This window comes from Trypanosoma cruzi, genomic scaffold (assembly GCF_000209065.1).
Source record: "Trypanosoma cruzi strain CL Brener 1047053516885 genomic scaffold, whole genome shotgun sequence".
Lineage (NCBI taxonomy): Eukaryota > Euglenozoa > Kinetoplastea > Trypanosomatida > Trypanosomatidae > Trypanosoma > Trypanosoma cruzi.
Genome location: NW_001849467.1, coordinates 22212 through 41860, shown reverse-complemented (window position 1 = coordinate 41860; position 19649 = coordinate 22212). Strand labels below are relative to the sequence as shown.

Below are 19649 nucleotides of genomic sequence, written 5' to 3'. Positions count from 1 at the left end.
CGCTGTGCCACCGGATTGTCCTTCTCAGCATCGGCCATTATGGATCGCATCATCTCCTTCAGAATGCCGGTGTAGGCATCGGCCGGCCTCTCACTCGGAACCAGGTTGACCAATTGTGCCCCAAAAGCATCGCGACCAATGGCGGAGTAGTGTTGCAGACCGTTATAACTTCCATCCACGGCAACAGGAATACGTGAGAGGTAATTTTCTGCCCCTTGTGAGCATTTAAGAGCATCCGTCAACTCTTTACAGGCCATGAGACACTGCATCGGCTCCGCAGCCTCTTGCCACCACTTGTCGCCATGAAGCGGGGATTCCGCACTTCGAACCACATCTTCAATATGCTCATTCACGTAATGCACCCGCTCATCAAAGGAGAGTTTGCTCATTCCCATCTTGTTGGCCAAATGTACCTTCAGCCAATATAGTCCAGTCTCTCCCAATGGCTTGGGTTCCGCGTACTCTAGTAGGGCTCGAAACGGATCGGATCCGGTGTGATTTAACCGCCCTGGCAGCGGATACATACGTCCACGGAAGTCCATACTATTTGGAAAGTAAATATGCGAAAACTGTACGAGTGAGCGGGCCTGACGAAGAGCTTGCAGGTAGTGAATACGGTTGCTACGTTGTTCGGAAAGACTTTTCCAATCCTCGTCTTGTTGGGTGTCGTATTCCCGCCGTTGCTGTAGATTGTAGACTTCGCAGTCGTCGCCATCATCATAAGCATCAGCAGCAGCAGCAGCAGCAGCATCGGCGTTGTCAGCCACGTCATAAGAAATGTCCCCACGACTCTTTGCGCAGTAGTGTAAAGGGTAGAAGGCTGGCCGGATCTTCCCAAAGCCGTACCCCTCTCTCACGATGGCCTCTTGTACGTGAAGCATGTATTTACTGATACGCCACGGTACACGGGAGATCGCGTCAAGAGCCTTCATCATCGGAGCTTGTGAGATGATCATCGCCTGGTTGGTGGATCCCTTCACCGCCACGGAGGGGAGGACGTTATACACGGACTTTTCCTTCGTGTCCGACTGGTGAAGCCAGGAGTTGTAGGAGAGCTGTGGAGGAAAGGCAACCCGCAAATCACGAATTTGGGTCGCTTCCATTTCAGACATGCCAACAACGGAATATTCCTCTCGGCCAGTGACGCTCACAAAACGTTCTAGTATTGGACGACCACTACCGGCCACATTCCCGCTACTCGTCCCACGCATTGACATGTGCAGCAGTTGAATCACCAAGAAACCCACTGCCTTGGTAGAGATGGGCGTCACCCCATACTCCTGTTCAAAGTACTCACACGTCTTCACCATGTTGATGCTGTACCTGGTGCGGATTGTGGTGCGGTCCCTGCCGCTGAGTTTCTTAAATATCGTGTTAAACCGAAAGTGAAATCGAAGATCTTCTGTGATCTTTACAAGCATGTGAAAAAGGCCACACGTACGGGTGCACCGCGAGGCTGTCGCACACACTTCACGCAGGACAAGCGCAACACGGGCATTATGCAGAACACTCTGCTCTGTGTCATGGAAGGCACCCTGCATCTGGGAGAGCACGGCTGGAAAGAACTCCGCCTTCACCACACCAGAGTCCCCAGGCGATTGCACATACGCAAAGAGTTTCGCCAATGCCTGCGCCGCCTTCTCCTCATCCTTGAAGTGCGCCTCCATCGCTCTCCGCACGGCGGATCGCACGGTCAGTGGAACATCTGTGGGGATAATGATATCGCCGTATATCTTCTGCAGCAAGTAGAAACACACCACACCACTGAGAATGCAGTCAAAGATGTACCTTGGCACATCTTCAAGCATAGGAACATCGGTGCGCACAATGGCATCCCAGTTGTTGAACATGCGCACAAAGTCATGAACCCATGCCGGGGCCCTATCCCCAACCTCGCCTCGTGGCTGCTGCGCCCAGCTGTCTGCAAAAGCCTGGATTGAGCTACGCAGCACTTCGGGTGTCTCTGTACCCCATGCTGTGCGCTTGTCGCCAAAACACCCTGCTCGCCGTTCCACCTCTGCCACAACTTCGTCTAGCAAGGCCATAAGACGCTGCAGCGTGGCGTCACTACTGTCTTCCACTGCCATCTGGACTAACCCAAGCTGCTCCAGGCGCTCAATCACATTTGTACGAGTAAGCAGGTTTGCCGAGGTCGCGTAGCGCACATATGACACGAGGAAGGAGGTAAAGGGGCCCACCACCTCCACTGCGGGAAGCGACTCCACAAGTTGATCGGCTTCCGCCTTGAAATTTCGAAAGACCCCTCCCACCGCTGTCTCTGCAATACGCGGGTAGTCCTGCTGAAAGGGACGGATAAGTTTTCGCAGCACCCGTGCCGACTCGGAGGCATTACGACGCACCATAAGCGTCTTTTGGGTATAACTCATCACCTCAAACTTTAGGTGACCATCACATGCCATTTCAATGTGTGAGGCCTCAAGCGACTTGTTTGTCCACTGGGAACGTACCCCACTCACACGCACCTCCTCATTGAAGACATCACCGAGGACCCGTTTCGTGATGCTAAGGTCCTGGCTCTCGCCATGCGCCTCACGGTTGGCAAGGTCAATGAGATTCATCACAAGCTCCGACTTCGTTGCCCCACCCACTGAGCGTGTCCGCGCAAACGACTTCAATACATCCGTCTTACACGAAAAAAGATCGTCGCATATCATATCAATAGAGGAGAGGACACTTTCATTGGAAGCGCTGCTCGTTGGTGCCATGACGGGAGTCCCGTACTCCTCCTCCACGTCAAGGGTTGGTGTGAAGATGTGACTTGTTGTCGTGTCATTATTTTCCAAAGGCATCCCGGCAACACCGCCGCTAAAACCAAAATTATCATGGGTGGTGTTGTCATCACTAGGACGGCCCTCGGCTTCATTGGAGTGTGCGTGTTCTTGAGGAAGCGGGGGCGCCACCTCTTCCACGTCCGACATCTGCGACTTCCTCAACGCCCGCACGGATGAAATTTTGGTGCCTGTGGCCGCCGCCTGCATAGGCCGGGCCCAGCGACGAACCGCGCCACCGCTAAGCATAAATGCCCCCCTCAACAATCGCCGCATATCTATCTAATAAGGTTTCTGCAATATGATGCAGAATTTCCACAACACACAGAAATAAAAGGAGAAAAACATACAACAACGCTGCCAGTAGAAGCAAACAACAATAACACATTCCAACTCGAAAGTCAAGCGTTTGAATGTATTGTACCATTCTTGTATAAAAATTTATGAGGAGTGAAACAAAACCCTCACAGAAAAAATACCATTAAAACAGCACCAACAAAAGAAAAGGAAAAAAAAAAAAAAAGGTGTAAATCTGCATACAATGCAATAAAGTGAAAGGGGGAAAAAAAAAGAAAAAAAAAAAAGAAATAAATCAAAACAACGGTTGAAAAGTAATGATTTCGGGCAACAAGAAAGACCACACACACACACAATACATGCATACACACAGTCCAGGAGTGCATCTGTTATAATCACCCACCTTCTAATACGTATAGGCATGTACATCGGTAATGTATTTTCCGGTGAAAAAACCCTGTGAAGAAATATTTATCATATATCAATGGGAACGGAGATGCACCACCGGGTTCAGCCATGTGATGGAGAAGGGATCGGGTGACTTCCCACTGAACCGGTCTCCCAGCATTTCCGTAAACCCTTTTACCCACACATTGTTCGAACGATCAATCACACTTAATGAGCACACAAATTCATTTCTTTCATATGGCATATTGGGCCCCACGTCCGTATGCCACTCCACCTTCACCAAATCGGAAGACAAATCCCTGTGGGTTTGCTTCCGAGCATTTTCTTCTTCTTCCTTTTCCTCCTCGTCATGGGAACAAAGCCGAGGCCCGGTCAGAATAAACGGGACCAGTACTGTGAAAAGGGCACAGTTGGAGGCGTCCACTGCGCCCTGCACACAAAACAATACGACTGTGAATCGCAGTGAACGGATGTCAACAGTCAACTGGGGACGACGCCCTGGCTCACGCACGACCGTTTCTGTACGAATTGCACCCGTCGGAGTCACACGCCAATGAACCGTGTAAGAGGCGCAGGATCCATTCCACTCCACTGTGCAATGGTCCTTATCCATGGATTGAAGCTTTGGGCAGCCCACAACATCGACAAGTATTCTTTGTTCAGATGGCGTGTTCATAGACTTCGTGTTTATTGTCGTGGACATTATCGTATTCGTTGCGGTTTCTGCGAGGCTGCTGGAAAAATCTTCCTGACGTCGCGGCACATGTCGTACATTGGTTCTCCACTTTACGTCAAGATGTGGTAATGGCGCAGCCATTTCACCCTGCCCAATTGGAAACACGTGAGATGCGGTCTGCGCCTGCGACTCGTCTGTATGGCTCCACAAATGAAGAGATCTCCCAGACTCCGCGACTGCTGCCACTTGCATGAAAGCGCAGACACAGAAACACGGAGAGGCAGGATCGCAATCCGCCGTCTCCTCTCCAAACCACGCCAAATGAGAGAAAATTGTCCAAAAAACGCATTTTGCAGGGGGAATTGTCAAGTGAAGCGCCACAGCCTCCGTAACCGCATGACCGCTGCCCGACTCCACCGTCATCGTGCCCTCTCTGTCTCCCCATGCTAACGATGCATTCACGGAAAGCAGCATTTCACTGAGAGTATCATTTGTAAGCTCATGCGGCGTCACAAGACGGATACCTTTATCTATATCGTCCTCATATTCAGAAACCGTCACAATATATGGGGTGGCGGGGGAGAGGCCTCCAAGATTCACAGAATGGGCCGGAAGACGCAGATTTTGTCTGAATGCCCTCCCATGATGCTCCTCCGCCGCACATCGGACTGTGAAGTAGATGTCGTCGTGTTCTGCTGTGTCCAAATCCCTCCTCCCTGGGAGGGTCCAGGCGAGCGTAACGGACGTTGGTCGCAACGCTGTGACGTGAAGTCCCTGGATACACGCCGGTGGAGCTATAGAAACCGTAAACGGTTCAGAGAGAGCCTGCGGGATAAGAGATATGGGACGGGACAAAAGCGCCGCCTCCTCCGTCTTATGGCTCAACAAGAAATTATCATAATAATAATTGTCATTCTCTTGCAACTTCACGCATAATGTCATTCTTCTCTTTCTGGGACAATTGCTCACCAACACCCGTGCCATCACATCGTTCATGCCACTTTCATCCACATGCAGCTCGATCTCTTCCTCCTCCATTGTTTCACTTATGCTGACGCAAAGAAATACTCGTACCACCTCCTTTACATCCCCAAGAAGGCGAAGAAGTGATGCACAAAGCGTCCTTGAGATATGGACCCCCACTGCCCCTCCAATCACAGCATTCACACTGCAATTGGAGGGGTTTAGAGACGGAGGCCTCGGTAATAAAAAAATGGAGGAAACCTCTGGAATAATAGCAGGACCGTGAAACGAAATACGAACAGGCGTCAGTGGAAGCATGACAATACGTATTTCATTTCTTGCGCCTGGCACACATAATTCACCATTTAGTTTTATCTTGAGAGGTGAGTGATGATGCATGGCGGCGCATGTCCAGGCAAGCATCACGCTTTCGTCAGGATTTGTCGAGCAACTCACGTCTGTGACAGCAAACAGGTAGTTGGGAACGCTACGTATGGAGTCTGTCGATCCGGGTCTCCAGTTGGCCACAAGCCCCAAAACAATCGGCTGCCCAACGGGCACATTTGAATAACTCGCGACCGTGGAAGTGCTCGCTCCATCTGAGTTACTCAAAAACACTTTCAGCGGCAGTATCGTGACGGACGTAAACTTCTGATCCACGTCACTTTCTGGAATCTGCACACGAAGAAGAAGAGAGGCCATGTTAGATGTGGCTATCACCGCATCCCGCAAGGGGGGCTCTGGTGGGGTGAAGAACTCTGTGCTCACAGTTTCTGTGCCACTCGCGGTTTTCACTGTCGCCATGTACTTTGTACAGGGTTCCAGGTTATCCAGCGTAAGGCACAGCGGGCCCAATCCAGATACCACCCTCTTGAAAACGCACACATCTTTCCCAAGGCTGCTGCAAGATTTGACGTGCACATTGAAGGAAATGGAGGCACCTCGCCACTCCATTTCGGCCACTCGGGGACTTCTCGATGCACACCACAATTCGCTCACGACCTCAAAAGGACCCACTTCTTCTCTCTGCGGCGACACCGAGTACGCAGACCATCCCCTCTTCCTGTCGGCTCCTTCTTGCAGACGTATTGGACGAACCTCTACATCAAAGACAACATCCACAAAAATAGGGCCCGAGCCATGGATGGAAAACGACGCCAGAACACATTCAACTCCATCATCCTTCTTTTGAGTTCGCACCAATTGTTCTCCATAAGGGGAGGCTGTGGTCGATATGGTTGGCGTAATCCGCAGCTCCAACATTTTTGACGAGGACAGGACCGCCACCCGCGTAAAGATTGGATAGGAGAAGGCCAGTGAAAATCCTGTGGCAGATGGTGTGACAGAATCCAGTTTCAGGCTTCCCTTCGTGTGCTCTACACATGTGGCGAAGTACATTTCGACACCCTCTGACCACAAGAATCCCTTTACCATGGACCGATCATCGCCCCTCTCCACCGGTCTCACCTCCAAAACGTAAACAGTGCAAGGCCGTAGTTCTGTGATGACGCATCGTGATGAAAAGTCATGCTCCACAATGACAGATTCATGGAAGTTGGAAGATACAAGCGGCAAGGTGTTAACGTTTCGTAATCCATTCCATGGCAACGGCCAGCAGATGAGTTTCACCGCGCTGGCTGATCCACTCCACTCCACCTCGACACTGTTGTGAGTGACGGAAATGATCTTAACACTCCGTACAGTGGCGAATGGTGTGGAAAAGGCGATCCCGTCGGCCACAACCACATCATCCTGAGAGACCCAAAAAGATGGCGCGCGACGTAGGGCGAGATGGACGACACAGTATACTTCGCTAAATCCCAGATCCCCAAACTCGTGCGCTATGCTCTTCACAAGACCACCGGACAAATGAGCCGGTATAAGTTGACGCATCTTCATTCGCTCTGTAGATAGGTCCACTCTAAAGAGTACTATGTAGCGCGCCTGGACCTCCACAAGTACAGGGACATGTCTTACCGAGGCAAGACGAACAACGGCGTTGTTGCACCGGAGGGATTCAAGTGCCAATGTTGCGGATGAAGAAAGGGACGAGGCCTCCAGCTCAATGGGTTTAAATGGAAAAGTGCGGGAGAGAATGGCCGCCACACTTGATGCGTACGCCCCATGAACAGGGAAGTTTGTCCATAAGAGATTTACAAAGGGCCGGGGGATGCGATGCAAAAAAAAAGGTACCGCCGGTGGCATTGCCCACCACCCTTCATCTTCTCTCCGCAAGAGTGCATGGCTTAAATCAGGACTCGGCGAAACAATAGAAGAGGGCATCGCATGTTCAAGCCCCCCTGCAGACCTTGTCGTGCACTGTGAGAGTATCCAGCTTGCTAGGAGAAGTCCACACCGTTCACCTTTTCTTGCGAGATGTACATCGCCTATGGAATACGTCACGTACCGAGACTCTGCGTCACATTCAAACAAGTGCCTCGGCCGGATCTCAGAAGCCATCCTTCGTGCCTGCATGTCATCCAACAGAGCCATGGCAAAGCGCAGACGTGCCCACCACACACGTTCAGGTGGTGCGGTTTCCTTGAGGCTTCCCAGTGATCTGATTGGTACCACCTCGTATTCCCCCTTGTCAATGGCGTAGGCAAACACCATCATGCGCAATCCCGTGTTCGCCGTATCCAAGTCTTCATATAAATGATGGGATATGTAAACAGGGAGCTCTGTTTCCTTCTGAATTGGACCCAACAACAGATACCTGCCAGATCTTGTCCTGATTGGCGTATCGCTACGCAGGAGTGCGGTGATTGTTTCTCCAAATATCTTGGAGGTTCTTAACAACTCTGCGGGGCGTCCGCTACTGTGATTAGCCACAAGGAAAAAAGCAGAATTCATGTGGGAGATGTCACGGATGGTCTGCAGCGTCGTTCGGATCAAATTTTTACACGCCTCTTCAGTGGGCATGTTGGACTGAAAGTCCGCCACATCCCCGGCGGAGCACAGAATTCGTCCTTGTGTTAGTAAGCAGAGATCCAACAGCGCACGAGAATTTTTCACTCGCTCTGGCGTGACCACCGAAAACACGGGAACGCGGTAGAAAGCCGATCGGTGCCGAATGGATGATATGGACAGTTCGTCCACGCTGCCACAGTTGGAGGGGGCAAAAAAAAGAATGGCAATACGAATATCCACAGCAGGTCCTCCACGCACCAAACGACAGTGGCGCTCATGACGCCAGTGCCGTAGCACTGCTCTTGCCTGTGCCCACATCTCCAGCATGGCCACCCGCAGTGGAAGACGGTGCTTTTTATTATGCTCTCTTGTGGATTCTTTGTTTGCCTCCCATTGACAAATGGCCTCTTTTGCATGACTTGGCTGAACAACAACGACCCCTGCCAGGGACACAAATACAACATCGTCCAAGGTGAGTTGCTCCAGCAGCCATTGAACCTCATCCATAGAGCGACGGGTTCTACCGCTACCACATGCATGAAGAACCAACAACCAAAGCGGTGACTTTTTCTGTAGCTGCTGTTTTGGCAACAGATCCCTACGGACATCGGCGCCATAATCATCTTGGGGTAAATTCACGCCATTTACGCGAAACCCCAACTCCAGCATGCCGTACTTTGGAAAGAAATGACACACCCTTTCAAGGTGCGCTTTGCAGCGTACTTGCAGGGTGCCAGACACTGCTGAAGAAGGATCCGTGAAGGATGTTTGTGACTCCTTGTCTGTCCAGGCCGCCATACGCTGAAGCAGCAACGCAACAAGATTTTCATTTCCAATCCAGTGACATTCCGCAACAAGATGACATAAGGCCTCCAGCTTGATCCGGAACCCCGTACGAAGAAACAGATGCACCACAAGCTGCTGGGGGTTATGGAGATTGTACGACAACTCCTGCAATTCACGGATCCAGTAGTCGTTGACTTCGCACACAAGAGGCGCAAACATGACATGACGTTGAAACCGAAAGAGATTTAAACAACAAAATTGCGGGGGAAGTTGTTCCAACCATCCTTCACTTGGCGCCCCCACATAAGTTGGCCCTGAAGCCGGTGTAGCTTCATCTGTGTAGGTTACCAACATAAACTTGGAGAACGGATATGTCTTCATCAAGTCACTCACGAAGAACGCTTCATCATATGTATGCTCCAAAACAACTGCGGGTGACGCAGGTGGTTTTCCAAACGTGGCAACAACCAACGCCGGGGAATCGGACACGGTGGGGTCAATAATGATGCCACCTTCATTGGATCCCGCATAGAGAGTGTACAGGCAGTCCATGATGCCGCTGGTGGAGACGTCATCTCCCAAATCGGCCATGGTCTTCTTCGCCCTTCAAGAGGCCTGAAGACCACCACCACCTACACGGGAAGGGAGGCCGTGATGCTCTGAAGAAAAACAACAACAAAAAACAAACAAAAAAAAAAGAGCACAACGCCCACCAAAAAGGTGTGTGTGTGTGTGCACGCCCAATCTCAACCCTCCGTTATGTAGGAACTGTGTCTGCGTGGAGGGTTGGAGTGGGTGGCGGCAGTCGTATGCGCCCCTTTGTCGTCTTTTTCCTCCCTTTTCCCGCTCTTCGCAAAAGGGAAATGCAATCATTCATAGAAAGAAAAAAATGAAAATAAAGGAACAAAAGAGAGAAAGAAGGAGTGCGTAGGCGGCACACCGCAGAAGTACCAGGCGTGCAGGGAAGGAGACAACAGCAAAAACAACAACAACAAAGACCTGAAGTGGATAAATCGCCACAAAAAACCAGCATCAACAACCCCCCAGCTGAGTAGAGGCAAGAGGGATGCATGTTTAATTATTGCCGGGGCGGTGGACGCGTCAATAGTGAAGTGAGTTGCGTGTACCGTATCTTGCCGTCCTTGTCCGGCTGGGCCCCATCAAGCAACATGCGGGCTTTCTTCTCCCCCAGTACCCGAGTTGCTGTGGCCTGCAGTTCAGCCAAATCCACTTTGCCCGTTCCCGCCTTGTCAAACTCCACACACAACTGCGAGAGCAACGCAAACAGCCTTGCCTTCATCGCAATGCTGGTGGCATTCGCCTCCAATTCTAAAAAGGCAGGATTGTTTCGGAGCGACGGAAAAACGGCGCGTACATCGTCCAGGTACACAAGCACCACCTCCTCGCTCTCAACCCCGTCCGGGACTTCTGCCCGCCCGAGCAGCGCGTGCACAAAGCGAAAAAGGGCCTCGCGTCGTGAGGCGTCATCGGGGCCCACCACAATCAAATCCTCGCCCTCAAACATGCGAAAGAGAAGTTCGGGTAGAAACGCCTCAAGGATGACCATGAGGCAGCGATTTACTTGACGATTGGTCGTGGCTATCGGTAAACAGAGGGCAGAATAGACGAGATCAAACTGCTCGGATGGGGTCTGGCGAAAGTCATGTAGGGTCGACTCCACCACTGCGGCTATGACGTCAATGGCATCGGCATCGATTCTCGTGCAGCCATCACGGCTGTCCATCATCTTTGCCCCTGATGCGTCACTCCCATTCCCACACAGCGCCAAGAGGTCTAGACATGCATCCAGAAGCCGCTCATTATGTAATGACGCATCTCGGTGTGCCTTCTCCACAATGCGTTGATGCTGGACGGTGTTGTTGCTTGGCGGTTCAGCCGCCTCGTTCACTCCGCGATGAGTCGCAAATGGATTCCAAAAGTATCGTCTGCTGCAATGACAAAAGCTATAGCTGCAGTAACAAGAACAACCGCGGTTCGTGCTGTGTGGCAAAAGCCACCCCATGCGAAGTAACAACAGGTCACGCGGAGGCACGCTGGTTCCCCGCCGAGAAAAACTAAGCAGCGAAAAGGACATCTCTCACCCCTTTTTTTTTCCCCTTACTTTTTTTTTATTCTTTCCTCCACCTCTCTTATTTACTGGAAGAGTGGGTTTCCCTCCCCAGCTGTATACAAATATATCCATGGTTGCGGACGTGCATTGAGGGAGAGGGGGAAAAAAAAAGCCCCAATAAAAACACGCACACGAAAAAGAGAAGAAAAACAACACCGACGATTATTTCAACAAAAAAAAAATCGGCCCGCATGGAACCAAATGCACATGGAGCAGCGGTCATGCCAACCGTGACTCATTTCTTCCCCATCCCGCTTCCATCATCCAATTGCCATCGCTCTGACTCCAGCCTGAAAAATCTATTTCAAAAAGAGCAATGCCCACGCTACGGTAAAAGTATGTTCACGAGATGTTCGATAGCTCGCTAAGAATACTATCAATGACTCCGCGGCGGTCGTGTAGACGTCGCCTCCGCTGACGCCATGCAGCAGACGCAGCATGGGGCAACAAAGCATCAGCCTGCGTGTTTTTCATGTTCATTTTGTCTACTCTCTCTTCCTTTTTTTCTGCTTCGCATTTTTTTATGGATGACACGCGCTGCTCAATGGGATCGGACGTCATGGAACACGCAGCACTTGTTATCGCAGCCATTTCGCAGGCAACACGACCTGGTGGTGTGCCGGAAAGCACCAATGGCTCTTTGACCCAACAATATGAGGGATACTTCGCCGTTGATGTGGCAGATGTTTGCGGCATCTTATCCGACAACGTCTCCACCTCATCCATCAGTGACCACAAGTCGGCAGCGTCGTTCACACGGTTCAATATAAACTGTAGAAGTAGCTCTCCAAGCTGTTGTTTGTCTTTCTTCTCCGCCAGACGTTGTAGACGCGTCTTTAGAATGGAAGCACTCACTGTCGTGTGTTGGATCTGCTGAAGATACGCCTCAATAATCGCCTCGCGGTCCTCATTCCCAGTCGGACCATCGTTGATGACTGTTGAAGTCCTTCGTGACTGCTGTTCTTGGCGGGGATTCTCCTCCACGCCACGCTCCTTGCCTTCTTTCTTGGCTTTGCTTTCAATGCTGGTGACACCAGCCAAAGCAGAATCAGGAAAAAGAGAAGGGGGAGAAAGCACGGCGTCCTCCGCACGCGACACCACATCTGGCATTGACGCTGCACTCCCCACCTGCTGCTGCTGCTCCGTCTGTGTGCATTTTATGGCGTTCAAGTAGCCGCAAGAGGCTTTTGCCCGTTGCGGCGTTGCAGAGCCGGGAAAAGGAGGCGCGGCGCTCGTCCTCTGCAGGGCGACAAACCAGACATCCAGCATTTGCTTGGCATCCAAAAACATGGTGAGGCTCGGAAACTCCACCACGCCGAGCTCCGACGACGTCTGCGACGTCACTGGTGTTATCACGATGGAGTTATGGCCACTCACAAATTTCTTTTGCACATCCGCGCGGTGCAGAAAAATCGCCCCATGACACTTTTCCGTAGAGCCATCACCATCGAAGATGTACAACAGGGCCCCCGCCATCACAAAGTGCCGCCGTACCCATCGCCGCAACACACTACCACAGTTTGACAGTTGGTAACCCGCACCCTCATGCACCACGGCGTTTCCCCAGCGTCGTAAGAAACTGGAGAGAGATAAATTGCCCAGCCACGCCTCTTCCCATCGCTGATTTTGCGAAGAAGAGGAAAACTCAACGCTGCTCTCCACTTCCCGCTTGATAGAGTCTAGTGCCAGGGCCGTGTCGGCGATTGGCATCTTCCCTTCCATAGTTGACTGTCTGCGCATGAAATCTGAATCCGACGATAATTCTTCTGGCGGTCTGCGACGCAGACTTCCTGTTTCATCCTTTTTACGACCGGCGAGTGTCCCAAATGGCGTAAAAACACGTTCCGCGTCACCCGACTGTTGCACCGGATCCGGGTGCATCACAGCGGTGGGAGAACACCCCTCTGGTGCTGGTAAATAATAATGAAACCCATTGACGCAGAAGAGAGAGAAAGAGAGAAAGGAGAGAAAAGACGTGGGAAGCAGCTGCCACAAATTCGTCCGTTACAAAAATACGACAAAAACATAAAATCATGGCACAATGATATCACGCCCTAACATTATATATGTATATAGCTGGGAGACCAGAGGAAGCATATAAGTACATGACACACTGGGCCTAGTTGAAGCCATCTGCTTTCACTAGGCTGGCTTTGATAGACCCGTTGCCACTGCCATCCAATGGTCCCGATCCTTTCTCATTGTGTGCAGTTCACGACGCAGTTTGTTCATGTCCTCATCTATACGCGCCGTTTCATCGCGTAGCGCTTCCTCTATGATGTGTTCATCGTTGCAGGCCACCCAGTCAGGGAGCACGAATGCCGATACAGGAGCAGATGTGTTAGGGGACACTTGTGTTGATTCCTGCAAGGATGCGATGGCAATCTTCAGTCCCTCATATCTTTTCTTCAGCTCCACCAAGGCCGACTCATGCTCGACCGCCAGCTGCCGCCAATGTTCCAGCTCCATGCGAGCCGCACGCAACGAAGAGACTTTGCGCTCACCAACACCCTGTGTAGGTCCATTGTATGCCACCTGCTGCCGCCGCGCGTTGTCAAGCTCCAACTTTGTAGCCTCAAGCTCCATCCGCGTTTGCTCCAACTCTTCTTCGCACGTTTTAAGACACTTACGCAGGCGAGAGACTTCTGCCCGCAGCTTATCAGTGGCATCTGAACCATCCGCTGTCATTATGGCATGCCATTGTACATCCTGCAAACGGCTGCGAATGGCAGACTTACAGTGGGCTTTCCCTGCTTCCTTGTTGACCCTCTTCGTGCTCTCTGCACTGACGGCCCCGCATTGCTCGGGGCTCACCAGTTCTAGGGAGACTTCATCCAAGCGGTGTGAAGGCGTCCTGTAGGCGTCGTGAACATCTTTAAGCTTCACCTGCAACGGCTCACTCGGTGCAATTGATGTGGCAGACTGTGCTGGCACACCGTGGAGACATGCTCCACCTTGTTCCATCCGTGCATTCGGTCCCTCCTCCTCCACGGTGGCTCGTGCGACAGGCTCCATCGCAATGTCACCGCCTGCTTCCAACAAAGTCACATCATCGGTTGCGTTGACTAATGGCGGTGTCTTCTTCGCCTTTTGCGGTTCCGTTTCCAACGTCTTCAGCCGTTCCTGAAGATCCGCGTTCAGTTTCATGAGCGCCGCATAACTGATAAGTTCATACGGCGGAGGCGCATCGGAGAGCCCACGCTCCACCGCACGTAGTCTCCCTTCCAACATTTCAACGTCCTCTCGCAGCCTATCTTCGTTTTCCTTTGAATTCCTCAGTCGACGCTGAAGCGATGACACCTCCTCCTCACGGCGGTCGTGCGCTTCCTTCGTGGAGCGCAGCTCATGCAAAAGCTCCTTTTCACGTGAGGACTGGGCAATATTCTCCTCTCGCAGCTCACACACACGTTGCTGCAGGGCGTCATTCTCGTTGCGAGCAGCCTGCAGTTGCGCCTCCATAAATCCCGCAGTCGCGATTTGCTTCTGCATCCGTGCCACCTCCCGCTTGTATGCCTCTGCTTCTGCCTTTGTGCTGCACAACTCGGTCTCCAGCATGCGAAGATCGGCCTCATGACTTCGGCGCCACAAACGCTCCGACTCAGCTCGGGTCTCCTCTTCTCTATCCAGACACTGTCGGAGGTGCATCAGCTCGCCGCGTAAGCCTTCCTCCTGCTGCGACGGACGTTTCCCTGTGCTGTTACAATGTGGCACACACAAACCCATCGCCTCTATTCGTTGAAGCTGCTGCTGAATTCCTTCAATCACATCATCTGCCGCTCGGTGATGTAGGCGGTACTCTTCAAGCTTCTGCCGGAGCGCTAGAACGTCGGAACTGCTCGTGACATCGCTATTATCATTACCACTTTTTCCAATACCGCCGTTCACCTCTGACATTTGGGCGCCAGCACAGCGCTTCTCAAGTTCCTCAATAGTTTTGTCCTTAACACCCAATTCGGCAGATAACTTCTCACAGCGCGCATGCATCTCAGCCACTTCTGCCGTTAGTTTATTTACTTTCTCATCAGCCTCCTTCTTCGCTTGACGGAGTGCACTCAGCTCCATGCGAAGATCGCTGATAATCGTGTCACGGGACGCGATGTTCTGACGAAGCTGTAGCAACAGCCTTGCTTCCGCTCCGCGTCCACCACCAACACCATCCGCGGCTGTGGCCGCAAAAAGCGCCAACGAGGGTGACACCGTTGCGGGGCCGGCACTCTCAACGGCGTCCGTCTCGGCAACCGATCCATTTGCCTGATGGTGCGCCTTCCGAAGCACAGCAATGAGTGACTTCAGCCGCTCAATCTCCCTCGTTTTTTCCTCCAATTCTCTACGCAAACGTTTGACTTCCTCACCTCGGAGTCGAAGGGTTTTTTGTGCGTGGACGTGGCTCATGCGGAGGTGATGCAGTTCCTCATGCAGCGTCACAAACTTGCGCTTCTGCAACGAATGGTAAAGTTCAAGCTGCTGCTCGGGCCTTTCCAAGTAAGGCCTAGGGGGCGACAACAGTAGCTCATTCTGTCGCGCGTTGTGGGCCACTCCCACTGGACTTCGGCTGTTACCGCCAGAAATTCTTCTTTCATGCTTACTTCTCCTTGTCGGCGAGGGAACCAACGCGGGCAGTTCCCATCGTTGTAACGTCAGCATCCGTTTCGCCAACCTCTCCCCGCGTGGAAGAGGTTCCTGCTGCTGCCCTAATGGGGGATCTATCTTGTTGGGGTCGCGCCGACGCACCGTCTCAGCGGCTTTGTTTGGACCCTCCTCCCCTCTCGCCGTCTGCGCCTCCTCTTCCTTCTCCTCCTCCGCTTCTACGTCAATGACCGTCACCGCGGCCTCACTGGGGCCAGACACGGGCGCACCATCGCCGTGGGCCGGTACGACGACTGGCTTCGTCATGCTTTAATAAACCCACCCGCACCGCAGGAAGAGAGAAAAAGACTGATAGAAAACTAATCGCCTTGATGACTCTTCGTCACACGGACCATCTGTGGCAGAAAGAGAAAAATAAGGAAAGAGAGAAAAAGAGAGAGAGAGGGAGAAACCAGGTGGATAAGAAAAAAACAAAAACAAAACAAAGCAAGAAGATCAACCAAGAAGATATTGTTCTTACGTACACACATACATACACGCACAAAGAGAAGAGGAAAAAAAAAGATGGAAGCGCGGTCTTTTTATTCCTTTTTATTTTTATTTTTTTGTGTTACAAGTGCTTGTTACTGTACTGAATTTTTGCTCCTCTACGTCTCGTTCCATTGAAATCAATCATACAAAAAAAAAAAAAAAAAAAAGAACAGGTTTCCCTCCGCATAAATCGCCCTGCTTATTTTCATTTCTACCTGTAAATAGGAAGAAGAGCGAGAAAAAAAAAAAAGAGAGAGAGGGACTGGGGGGGAAACAAAAGCTGATATGAGCAGCACTCGCCAATGCAATCATACAACGGGGCGATAGTTGCGGATGCACACGCAGACTCAACCCGGAGTTGGAAGGGGATTGCGGTAACGGGCCTCAAACCACCAGCATGCAAGAAAACTACACACACACACAGAGAGAGAGAAAAAAAACAAACGGGAGCGAATAATGAAGAGCAAAAGCAAAAAAGGTGCCAACGAGCAAACACCATATCCGCCGCATCTTATTTTTAATCGCAAAAAAAACAACAACAAATAAATCATTGCTGGTCACCCATTCACTTCATTGAAGCGTGCCACTAACACTTCGACCATCATCACCTCCTCTTGCTGCACCACCCTCTTCTGCCATCCCATCATTTAACCTCGTTTCGCCAAGAGCATTGGGGTCTACTCCCACGGCCCTTAGTAAAGTTTGCTTATCTATCCCTTCCATCTCCGCGCGTTTGCAGAAGTTCTCTACGTCCATACCAAACTGCAAGATGTAATTCCAGAGCACACTCTCATCCAACATGGGATCCTCGCCATAGCCTTCTAGCATTGCGGAGACATCCTCCTTCAATCGCTGATGACGAAGGGCAAGCTCCGAGACGACAGCGAGATGCTTCTGAATATGCAGCGCCATTCGATTTGGAAAAAGGTCCACCAGACCCGCTGGAAACATCGCCGCACGGTTCTCTTTCATCTCTGGCCGCTTGGACTCCTCGACGGCGCTCCGCATCTTCTGTAGCGTGAAGCTCAGCTGTGACACACTCCGGCCCACTTCCTGAACCGTTGTGCCAGCAAGAGAATCAAGGCAATCCAACTCCTCTATAAACTGCAGGAGATCCGGTCGTCGGTCCTTTAACGACACAACAAAAACCTCCAACATGGTCGTCTTCCCATCCACGGCCTTTACAAAGTTCATTTGATTCAAGCTCTCCAGACGGAATCCGACTGCGTCTGCATGGGCGCCGCCACGATTCATAAAATTGCCGAGGGCCAAAACAGCGTGAAGCACAGCAGCAAGCTTTGAGGACTTACTCGTCAGCAAATTCACAGCCTTCTCTATCATGTCAATTCGTTTCTCTGTGAAGGAAACAAGTTCCTCCGTCTGTTCAGAAGCTAATAGAAGCGAAATACGTTCACGCGCGTCAGTCACGGTGACACACACCTTGTAAACATATTCCTCAACATCTGTCCAGGATACATTCCCTAACACCTTCTCCATCCGGAGTCTCTCCATCTCCTCCACCGTCGGAAGGACCCCCAAGAGCAACTCCAACTTTTCAAACGGAAGCGCCACCTCATCGCACTCAATAAGGGCTCTACACATCTCATCCACCGGTAATTTAAGCTGCTTGAGTGCGATGGCAATGTTCTGTTTCCTCTGAAAACTAAAAGCACTGCTTTTGCAAAGACCATTTCTCTTGGGCTCCTTTGACTCGCCGCTGGAAGTTGACAAGGGTGATGCTTTCTTACGGATCTCAAGCATCGCCAGCAAAAAGGGCTCGTCAATAATCGTCTCTGCCGAAAAGTCGTTGGAAAAACACCATATCCCAGATAACCGCGGCATTTTTTTCCAAAAAAATGTTTTTAGCTTAGGTCCAATATAGACGGGTTTAGAAGGTGCAATGTTCACTTCTCCAGGCAAGGAAACTAAGGATGCACCACTGCCAATTATCTTAGGCGGTGGCGGTGGAGGTGGAGGTGGCGCCTTCTTCCCATGTGAGGGAGGTGGAGGTGGCGTACGCGGAGGAGGCGATGACGACGGCGAAACAGGCTGGTTTGTGGGAATAGACGAGGGGTCGTAGTGATGCGCCGGCTGCGGGACGCTAAGTGAGAGCGCCAGCTCATCATCGTCTTGGCAGCAGCGCTCACCCTCCTCCAGAAGAGTGAGGGGCAACAATGCACGCAGGAATGAGCGTTCAGCGCATTCTCCGCGACCGCGGGAGCCATAACGGCTCATCCCGTCGGCACGGTAGTACACACCGCCTGCAACTTCGTTGTCCCCACGGCAACTGGAGGCGTCGTGGCGGCGGTCCGGCGGCGATACGGGCCCAGGCCGCATCAGCGTCATTTGCCGCCTAGGGGCCTGATCGATGCGCCGCGTCAGCTGTTCAACGTACGTGGTGTCCGCTGCCTCCGATTCTCCCCCAACAAAGTGCAGCCGCATGTAGGAGTCACGCGGCAATTGCCTCTGCATGGCAAAGTCCATGTCCCGTGCGCGGACGTGGTGGATCTCCTCTGAGACAAATATGGTGCTGAACGCCCACCGGGCAAGCACGCATACTTTCCACGGAGACTCCAGATGCCCCGAGGTTGTGGGCGATGGCGGCTCGTAGTGCAGCAACGATATGGCAAAGTCCCCAAACAGGCACGGCTTCGGGTTGAGGGATAGCTGCAGGGTGGCGTTGTCCCTCTCCTCTTCCCACGCGGTGGGATCACTGAAGAGAAATACATTGCCCTCATTCTCTATGCGCAGGCCAATCCTCATACCATTCAAAGGGAACATTCCCTGCAGCGACACAAATGTCAGCCGCATTCGGCGTAGGTGGGCACTGGGCAAAATAGGCACATCAAGAAGAAGCTGAAAGTAGTTCACGTAAATTTCTTGCGATGCTGCGTGGTATCTGCTGCGGCGGATGCCAAGCATTTCCTCCACGAACCCCAGAGTGTAGCTCCCGCCGTCTGATGGACAGCCAGCGAATATGTGGTAGCACGTCGCGATCATGGCGGCGTAGTTTGGGTATGTGATGCCGGAGCTTTCCTCCAGAAAGGCCAAAACCACAACGTGGTCCTGCTCAATGTTGGCCTGCGTCCACTTCTGGATGGTAAGGCAAAGCTCTATCAGAAGCCCAAAGTCCTCCACTGGCTGCTTGGAGTAATCCATCAGCTCACCGTGAGGGCAGTTGTCTTCCAGGTCCATCATTAGAGGCGAGAAGTTGAAAATGGTGTAATGGCCCTTGTAGATCTTTTCCAGCCTGTTGCAGTTGGCACGAATATTCTTCGCCGTGCTGTTACTGAGAACAAGGCACCCCTTCTTATCCATCGAGCTGCTGCCACACGGAATCTGCCAGATAAACACAGGGTAGTCAAACAGCTGCCTCAAACTGTCCCCATGCGAGAGTCTGAAAAAGCTCCCTAAAAAGTCCATATTTCCCTCGCCTTGAACACAATGATGCTGACGTGCTGTTGGAGATGGATGCGCGGTGATATAGGGGGAACAACAGCGCAATGGAGTGGCACCCACTTTCGTTGCTGCTATCGGGGCGCTGGTGACGCGTTGTCCACACCAACACTGC

The 19649-nt window shown here is 51.8% G+C and overlaps 6 protein-coding genes across 6 annotated transcripts, besides 10 other annotated features; all 6 read right to left on the bottom strand.

Annotated features, from left to right (window-relative positions):
- On the bottom strand, nt 1-3065 carry Tc00.1047053506203.129 (mitochondrial DNA-directed RNA polymerase, putative; the record flags this gene model as incomplete). The annotated part of the gene is made up of 1 exon (XM_810674.1): nt 1-3065. A coding segment is annotated over one exon (3065 nt), but the record flags the coding sequence as incomplete, so codon positions are not given.
- Nucleotides 1-10913: a sequence feature (heterozygous, Esmeraldo-like haplotype).
- Nucleotides 723-750: a microsatellite.
- Nucleotides 3352-3381: a microsatellite.
- Tc00.1047053506203.120 (hypothetical protein, conserved) lies at nt 3568-9420 on the bottom strand (the record flags this gene model as incomplete). The annotated part of the gene is made up of 1 exon (XM_810673.1): nt 3568-9420. The coding sequence occupies one exon, from the start codon at nt 9418-9420 to the stop codon at nt 3568-3570; it is 5853 nt and encodes a 1950-aa protein (XP_815766.1).
- Nucleotides 9908-10924, bottom strand: Tc00.1047053506203.110 (hypothetical protein, conserved; the record flags this gene model as incomplete). Its single annotated transcript, XM_810672.1, has 1 exon — nt 9908-10924. The coding sequence occupies one exon, from the start codon at nt 10922-10924 to the stop codon at nt 9908-9910; it is 1017 nt and encodes a 338-aa protein (XP_815765.1).
- Nucleotides 10914-10915: a sequence feature (haploid, non-Esmeraldo-like haplotype).
- Nucleotides 10916-11730: a sequence feature (areas merged during assembly that could not be assigned to a particular haplotype. This can correspond to areas where the two haplotypes were merged or to regions with more than two copies in the genome that were merged during assembly.).
- Tc00.1047053506203.100 (uncharacterized protein) lies at nt 11303-12841 on the bottom strand (the record flags this gene model as incomplete). Its single annotated transcript, XM_810671.1, has 1 exon — nt 11303-12841. One exon carries the CDS (start codon nt 12839-12841, stop codon nt 11303-11305), a length of 1539 nt encoding a protein of 512 aa, XP_815764.1.
- Nucleotides 11731-12428: a sequence feature (haploid, non-Esmeraldo-like haplotype).
- Nucleotides 12429-19649: part of a sequence feature (heterozygous, Esmeraldo-like haplotype) that runs on past the window's edge.
- Nucleotides 13103-15853, bottom strand: Tc00.1047053506203.90 (hypothetical protein, conserved; the record flags this gene model as incomplete). Its single annotated transcript, XM_810670.1, has 1 exon — nt 13103-15853. The coding sequence occupies one exon, from the start codon at nt 15851-15853 to the stop codon at nt 13103-13105; it is 2751 nt and encodes a 916-aa protein (XP_815763.1).
- Nucleotides 15715-15766: a sequence feature (GA-rich).
- Nucleotides 15950-15996: a sequence feature (CT-rich).
- Nucleotides 16226-16248: a microsatellite.
- Tc00.1047053506203.80 (formin, putative) lies at nt 16649-19501 on the bottom strand (the record flags this gene model as incomplete). Its single annotated transcript, XM_810669.1, has 1 exon — nt 16649-19501. One exon carries the CDS (start codon nt 19499-19501, stop codon nt 16649-16651), a length of 2853 nt encoding a protein of 950 aa, XP_815762.1.